This window comes from Dioscorea cayenensis, chromosome 8, assembly GCF_009730915.1.
Source record: "Dioscorea cayenensis subsp. rotundata cultivar TDr96_F1 chromosome 8, TDr96_F1_v2_PseudoChromosome.rev07_lg8_w22 25.fasta, whole genome shotgun sequence".
In the NCBI taxonomy this organism is placed as follows: Eukaryota; Viridiplantae; Streptophyta; class Magnoliopsida; order Dioscoreales; family Dioscoreaceae; genus Dioscorea; species Dioscorea cayenensis.
This window is the reverse complement of record NC_052478.1, coordinates 8,792,956-8,801,446: the sequence shown is the minus strand read 5'-3', so window position 1 is coordinate 8,801,446 and position 8,491 is coordinate 8,792,956. Positions and strand designations below refer to the sequence as shown.

Sequence of the window (8,491 nt, the reverse complement as noted above, 5' to 3'; positions counted from 1 at the left end):
AAAAAATTTTAAAAGTTCATGTGCAAAACAGGCAAATAACAATACTTGTTACAATAAAAGTAGAAAAATAAATAAATAAACAAAAAGGTTAGGAATTTCCATGATTCCCCTTGAATTTAGGTCTTTTAGGTTTTTTATATATCAATTTTAACCTAACAAAGTTGAGTTAACATACTTTTATAGTACAATGAGAATGCGTTAGGCAATCGAAAACAACTTTATAGCATGAATTCACAAAGAACTAAATAACTTAGAACTACAAGATCAAATTGAGATAATGTCAGATAAGATCAATTTAACTGATTGTTATTTATCTCATCGGTATTTTACTATTATTGCTAAATAACTTTATCTCAATTTAACCGTTTAGTTGGAAGGAATGGGAATATGGGGATGAGAATGGGAAAGGAGAAAGGGAAGAGGATGTGAATATAAATAGAGAAGGGGGATTGGAAATAGGAACAAAAGTAATGTTTGGTTGGAAGGAATGAGGATAGGAATAGGATAGAGAATAGGAGAAAATTTTAGTAAAATTTCTTTTTTACCTTATAATATTTTAATTAAATAATATATCCCGTAGAAAAACAATTATTATTAGTGGAAATTGCCAAAAACACCCTCTGAATTTGCAATATGTACAAATTGTCCCTCTAAATTTGATTATCCATAAAAAACCCCTCCTTTTGAATGCAATGAATTTGAAACCCCTGAAGCATTTAATGGAGTTAGTTTTGAATTTTTTGGACGAAATTATCCCTTGCATGGGAAGTTGTGGCAATTGAGACATGGTTTGACCATAAAGCCCTTTGTTGCAATAATTTTTCCTCTTCAAGAGGAAGCAGTTTTTTTTCTTGGTTAATCCCCAGAGAACACCATTATTGACACTGGTTTCCTTTTTCTCTCTTCATCTCTTCAGTTTTTCCTTTTTAAAAGTTGTAATTTCCTGGACATCTTCTATAGGATTGGACCACTGCCTCGAAGGAAAACTCCCGCTCAACTCTTTGGCATTTCATTAGTTTGCGCTCCAAGGTATTGAGGCGAGGTGGACGCCGTTGAAGATGTTATGCAGTTTCCTTTTGTTTTGATATTCTGTGGGTTCTTTCTGATTTGATTTGTAAAGTATTCTTTGTAAGATCTACGATTGTGTCCGCACTCGTGGTAGTGAAGTGAAATTTTTAAATGGTTAGCGATACAAAACGTTGTCCGACATGCAATAACAAAACTTCAAAATGATCTAACGAGGAAGGAAGGCCTACTAAACCATTAGGGTGGCCCTGAGGTGGAACGGATACGCTAGTAGAATCCGAATACCTACTAAAATCATTTCTGTTTAAACAGAAACTGGATAAATTTAAACAGAGACATGACATTTTAAACAGAAACTTCATAAATTTAAACGGAAACATTTCTGTTTAAACAAAAAAATATATAATTTTAAACGGAAACATGGACATTACAAGAATAACTGAGAAAAAACATAAGTTTTAATTGGAAACTGGGATAGTTAATCAATAATTAACTTGTACAACTATGTTTCTGTTTAAATATCATCGTTTTATTTTAAATTTGCGTTTATTTATGAAAATGATTTTCATAAATAACGAGCAAAATGTACAATAATATGCGATAGTTTGTGTCAAACATATGTAACGAATATAAGTTGTCCTCTATGCTTAGTTGACGACAGTTTCTTTGCAAGATCTACGATTGTGTCCGCACTCGTGGTAGTGAAGTGAGTTTTTTAAATGGTTAGCACCTACAAAACGTTATCGGACATGCAATGATAAAACTTTAAATTGATCTAACGAGTAAGGAAGGCCTACTAAACCATCAGGGTAGCCTTGAGGTGGAACGGATACGCTCGTAGAATCCGAATAACTACTAAAATTATTTCTGTTTAAACAGAAACTGGATAAATTTAAACAGAGACATAACATTTTAAACCGAAACTTGATAAATTTAAACAGAAACATTTCTGTTTAAACAAAAAACTGTTTAATTTTAAAAGGAAACATGGACATGACATGGTGAAAAGTCTTCCAAAGTTTGTTTCAGAAAAAAAAGAAATGTAAAAAATGTTAGACTTGATGTGGTTGGGCGGTTTTTTTCCCACCATTTTTAAGGGCAATAATGGAATTTCACAATATGGACCCAGTCCAAATGACATACAAGGGGTAAAAAGGAAGTGAAATGATAAAGGAAGTGCTGTCCGGGGTATTCAAAACTTACAGGGGTTGTTTGGGAAGTTTTAAACAGTGTAGGGGTAAATAGTAGTTTTCCCTTATTATTAAAGAGCTCCAATTTCTATTAATTTTTTTAAAATAAGTTATTAATGTATTATTTTTTAAATAAAATTTTAAATTTATACATTTTAATTAACGAATATAATTTAATTATTTTTATTTAAAATAAATAAATGTCAAAATTTAATTATTTTTAAATCACTAAAATAAAAATAATTCTAATATTTTAAAAAAATACAATATATATCATGTCATTTCTTAATTTTTATTCAATACAATATAAATATAATGTATAACAATAATGTAAATCATTAAAATTTAAATAAATATAATATTATAAGAAGTAAAAAGGTCATTGCCTTATCAAGACATGCTTAATCCCCCAGAATGATGTGGATGAATAGGGGTGAGCAAAAAAATCCGGATCCGATGATCCGATCCGATATCCGGTTTTTTTACTTGAATTTTTTGGGTACCCAATCCGAAAAAGAGGGTCAGGTGCCCGGTCCGAATTTTTAAGGTGAAAACCGGATCGGCTACGGGTCGGGAGAAATTAAAAACCGGGTATCCGAATCCGATCCGGTTTTTAATATATTCATTTATATATATATATATATATATATATAAAAAATTAGATATAGATATATAATTAGATATAATAAATTTAAATTTTATATGGTTTAAAAAGTAAAAAAGAAAAAAAAAATCCAAATCCCTCATTAAAACCCTCTAAGATATATATATATATATATTTTTTACTTTTTAGACCATATAAAATTTAAATTTATTATATATATATATATATTAATAAATTTAAAATTTTACAAGGACGTAAGTAGAAAAAAAAAAATTAAAACCCCTTGTTTAAATACTTAAAGAGTTACTTATATAGTTACATTATTATTATATATATATATATATACATATTAATAAATTTAAACTCTTATAGGGTTAAAAGTAAAAGGAAAAAAATTTCAAATCTTTGTGTCGGTGAAACTCTTTATTATTTTTTTGAATTTTTTTGTGGGGAGAATAATGTAAGGTTTTAATCCTTTTTATAAGTTACAAGTTTCTCATATTTGTTTTTTTTATGAATGTTGATGTTGTTATATAAAAAAAATCCATGGAGTAGATGAAACTTAATTTGAATCTGGATATCCGATATCCGATCCGGTTTAAACCGGGTACCCGATTTTTAGTATCCGGTTTAAACCAGGTCGGATACGAGTCAAGCTTTTGCCGATCCGAAAAACCGGGTATCTGATCCGGTTTTGCTCACCCCTAGGGATGAGCATGAAGGGTTTGAGAGGCGTACATTCCCTTCCTCATCCCCTTCCCATACCCTTTGGTGCATGGCCAAACATGGACATGTATATGCCACAAGGGTTGATCCCCAATCTTTGGGGATCAAACTTTGTATCCAAACACACCCTTATAGTACAATTAGAATGCGATAAGCAACCTAAAACAGCTTTATAGCATGAACTCACAAAGAACTAAATAACTTAGAAATACAAGATCAAATTGAGATCATGTCAGATAAGCTCATTTTAACCGATTGTTATTTATCTCATCGGCTTTATACTATTATTTATCTGAGAATAACTTCATCAATGGAGAAGAAGATGCCTGTTGTAGTGCAGTCCATTCAAAGTGGGAAACTGGGGACCAATTCTTATCAAATCCAGTGCAGTATCTCTATTGAACTTTTCACAGTGGTCACAAAAATGGCAAAGATTGAAAGGTATACATACACTACAATATCTCAAATTACACAAGAGTCTCCATCACCACTCTCTTTTTCTCTCATCCTTTACTGAAGATTGAGAATCTCTCATCTATATCGTCACAGATTCTGATTGGCAAGCACCCAATAAGAGTTATTCGATACGGTTGGGCCGATCTTCTCACTTTCTATTCAATTTCAGTAAAATTACAAACAGTGACACTATTTATTTCTGCAGTTATGTATTGGAGCTGAGAACTTCCATAAATTCTAACATTGCTATCATTGACAATCTTTTGGTTTATTATACCTTCAACAGGGGCCTCCATGCATCACAGAAGTTTAAGCCGATTGATTTGGATGAGATTTTTGTTTGATTGAAGCACAGGTGCAGCAGGATTGATTATCCAATAGCATCTAAAAGAGGTGGCAATCTCATTTATATTGATAGACCAAGGGAGACATTTTTACATAAGCGTGGGAAGTTGAGAGAATGCGTACCTTGACCTGTTTCTGAAGATTCTTTATGTATTCAACTGCAAAATCTAGCATCTCTGCAGTGTTGGTTTGCTGGAGAGAAAGTAAACATACATAAGGAATTCTAGTGACTGATAGATGATTTACTGTTACATTGAGCAGAGTATTGATACCTTCTCCATGTTAGGAACCAGCACTTGTAACTTTCTCATCCTTTCACTAATCCGAGTTCTCCTTACCTGAAATAGTTCAGAAGAGTAATTTTATGAGGAAGAATGAAAGATCAACTAATTAAGACAGCTCTATGATTTTTAATGATAAAGAATTCTTGGTTTGGCTCTTTATCAACAGGATAATAACCAATGGCATTCCAATCAACTAATCTTTGATTCAAGTTGGCAGTGAATGACAAATTGAAAAGCTTACCCTCTCTGCAATACTTCGAGGGTGAGTAGCGCACCCTCTCTTAGCTCGAACCTTAAATGGAACCGAACCTTGGAATTGTAACAATTTTTCTATGGCAGCCATTTCTGATGAAGTCTTTGGCAAACTAAATTGATGTGTCAGACCACGGCTCTGCCCAAAAAAACCATCAATAAATGCATGAATGAAAACTTTGATAATCACAGACAACAGAAAAATTCAACAGAAATACCTGAGGCTCTGCTTGCTTTAAATCTCTCTTGAAAGCCAAGAAGTTATTGGACAGCATTGAAGATTCATCGAAAGAACCAGGGGAATGCCCGGAGATATAACAGCCAGCATTCCCATTGCTGCTTCTTAAGTTACTCTCCTCAGGGCTGCCACCGGCCCGGCATTCGCTCCCGATTTCTGATATCTGAGACATTATAGAACTTTGCCTCGACGAGAAGCTTATCTGCTGATTTATCCTGCTTTGCTGCAATCCAGCTTCACCCATGGTGTCATTCCCATTTCTAACACCACCAATGCTTCTCATCACACCAAAACCTACAAAACTCAATGGGAAAAAACTGGCATCAAATTCAAGACAAGATTATTTCTAATCCTACAAAATCATGTTAAATGCTCACTTAAATTATTCAACTAGTAAATTTCCATAAATAAAAAAATTAGATCAACCTCAGCCATTAATTGAAGCCAAATCCTATTCTTTCAAACAAGTGCTTCATCCCAAACCTAAAGAGAGATAGAAAGAAAGAGTTAATACCATTGTCTACGTTTGAGTGAGAGAAGAACTCCGCTGGAGAGCTACTGTGTCTGGCAAGATTGGAGCAGGGCTCGAGGGTGCCAACGTGCTCCATCGGACGGCAAGTGGGAAGCGGCGCAGGGGAAGTAGGCAGAGGAGTGTGCAAATCAGAGAGGAAGCGGGCAAGCATGGATTCAGGGCTGGAGGCGTGGTCGGCAGCATGAAAGTCATCGCATACCTCGCCAAGGCTCGAGCTTGGTGCCGACCGGTACCGGAGGAGTTCGCCGGGAGGCCCGGAACTCATCTGGAGGCTGGATTTGGAGCTGAATATGAGATTGCGATCCCTCGACAAGGGACAAAGATCACAATCCAAATCTCAAGAAATAATTCACCAAACCCCAACTTCTAATAATCCATTCTCAGCTCAAAACTTACAAAAAAACCAAATTGTTTTCTCACAAACCCGCCATTAACGCAGCTCAAGAAACGCAATTCCATGATCCAAATCCCTTAACTCACAACTCCGCCTCCATCTCAAACCCTAGAAATCACATTAAAAAACCGCAAAATTCAATCACAAATTCACAAAAAAAATAAATAAAATAATAATAACAATAAAATAAAAAGCCATGAATTCCACTTCCTCTCACCACCTCCTTCTCAAAATCCATCCAACACACACGAACACCTCGCCATTGATGATTCTCAAGCTCGTTTTTTCTTCTCTTTTAACTTGGTCTCTTTGAATCACTGAAATCAAAGAACTGAAACTCGCGAGCTGCATCATCTCGTTCAATCCCACCCCGCCATTTATAAATGCCCGCTGACGCCTTCGCCCCTCGATTTGAGACTTATTTACGAAAAAACTTTTGATTCAACTATGTTAACATATTCCAGCTACGTGTTGCGTTTTCATTGGCTAGATGGTTATTTGGTGCAGTTTACGTAATTTGTTGAAAAGAGGGGGCTAATTGCGTCACAGAGTAACGAGAAGCCCGTGCGTGATGCCAATCGGAGCTTGTCCTTTCACCCGTGACTACTGTCAACGTCATCATTTGAGATTCGTGTTCTCGATTTCAGCCGTTCGACAAATGTACGGTTGAATTATAGAAACGTGGAAGGTTGCCACCCAACCCACTCGTCAGTCAACCATCCTACGGCTGAGCGCCAATCATCAATTAGTATCACCAATCTCGAGGTTTCCAATGGTTTCTTGTTTTTGGCCTTTCACAAGTAAAGATTTTTTTTTTATTTCAATAAAAAAATTTAGGCCTTTTTTATTGGAATTTTGTGAAAAAAAATACACCAAACTCACTTTTACCAAAACCACTGGGTTCAAGTGGGTGGGTAAAAAAATCCGGATGATGATCTGATCCTATATCCAATTTTTTGACCCTAATTTTTTTGAGTATCTCATTTGAAAAAAATGGTCGAGTACTCGATCTGAATTTTTTTAGATGAAAACCAGGTCGGATAGGGGCGAGAAATTAAAAATCAGATATCCAAATTCGATCTGGTTTTTAATTTTTATTATATTATATATAATAATAATTTTAAATTTTATATGTTATAAAAAGTAAAAATGAAAAAATTCAAATCCCACGTCTCAACTTTTAAGAGTTATATATATACATTAATAAATTTAAATTTTATAAGGGTTAAAGATAATAAAAAATAATTAAATGCCTATCAAATAACTTAAAGAGCTATATACTCATATATACATGCATATATATATATATATATATATATTTAAATTTTTACAGGGGTTAAAAATAAAAATAAAAATTTCAAATCCTTGCCTCCTATTCCCCAATGGCTGTAACAACCTTTTTTTCTCTAGCCTCTATTCAAATCTCTTCTCTCTAACAACTAATGATTATTATAGATGAGACATTTGATGCTTGTGAAGATTTTTGTAATACCAAAAATTGATAAAATTCTTTATTTTTTTTTTATTATGACTTTTGTTATGTGGAGAATAATATAAGATTTTAATGCTTACTTGAAAGTTTTTCATATTTGTTTTTTATATAATGTTGTTATATAAAACAAATCTATGGAATTGATAAAACTTAAATTCAGATCCGGTTGCCAGATATCCGATCTGGTTTAAACCGGATACCTGATTTCCGGTACCCAATTTAAACCGGGTCAGATACGGGTCGAGTTTTTATCGATCCGAAAAACCAGTTACCCGGTCGGATTTTTAAAACCTGATCAGGTACCCAGTTTTGCTCACCCCTAATAGGTATTTCATCTAACTCGCGGAGTGGTGCAGATTTTAATCTTCTTTGAAACAATTAACTCACACGCGATATTGCAACCCACACTCACCCGCCAAAGAGACAGATGATTATTGTCTTTTTTTTTTTAAAAAAAAAAAACAATACGATGAAACCGTCGGCTACTTAAATTCTATGAAAATATTTATTTTTAATATTTTTGTTCAAAGTGATTGATGATATATTAGTGTAATTTAAGGATATATATATTTTTGTCATTCAAGGAAATATATATATATATATATATATAAGTCCTGAATCAAAATATATTTTCTAGAGCATCTTAATTATATATATGTATATATTCTTGGATCCAAATATATTTTCTAGAGTATCTGCAGTGTATATATATACTTTTAAAATTATGAATTTTTTAGGGTAAATTATTTATTGGTCCTTGTACGTTTCAAAATGGCAGAACATACCCTCTGACAAAACCAATGATTTAAAAACCGGACCGGACCGTCCGGTTCAACCGGTTCAATCGGGAACCGGCCGGTAAACCGGTCCGATTAGTGATATAAACTACAAAAGAACCGGACCGGCCGGTTCAACCAGTGAACCGGTTGGACCGGACCGGTTAATTTATTGA

General features: G+C 33.8%; 1 protein-coding gene across 2 annotated transcripts; it reads right to left on the bottom strand.

Moving 5' to 3' along the window:
• Positions 1 to 3,685: 3,685 nt before the first annotated feature.
• Positions 3,686 to 6,384, bottom strand: LOC120266605 (transcription factor bHLH130-like). 2 transcript variants are annotated; one of them, XM_039274245.1, is made up of 7 exons: positions 6,265 to 6,384; positions 5,636 to 6,155; positions 5,102 to 5,415; positions 4,873 to 5,022; positions 4,620 to 4,685; positions 4,471 to 4,539; positions 3,686 to 4,386 (listed from the first exon to the last, which is right to left on the bottom strand). In XM_039274245.1, exons 2-7 carry the CDS (start codon positions 5,916 to 5,918, stop codon positions 4,312 to 4,314), a joined length of 957 nt encoding a protein of 318 aa, XP_039130179.1. In that variant the 5' UTR covers positions 5,919 to 6,155; positions 6,265 to 6,384; the 3' UTR covers positions 3,686 to 4,311. The 2 variants fall into 2 exon arrangements, with proteins under 2 accessions (XP_039130179.1, XP_039130181.1); XM_039274247.1 differs by having other exon boundaries at positions 6,268 to 6,384.
• Positions 6,385 to 8,491: the final 2,107 nt, after the last annotated feature.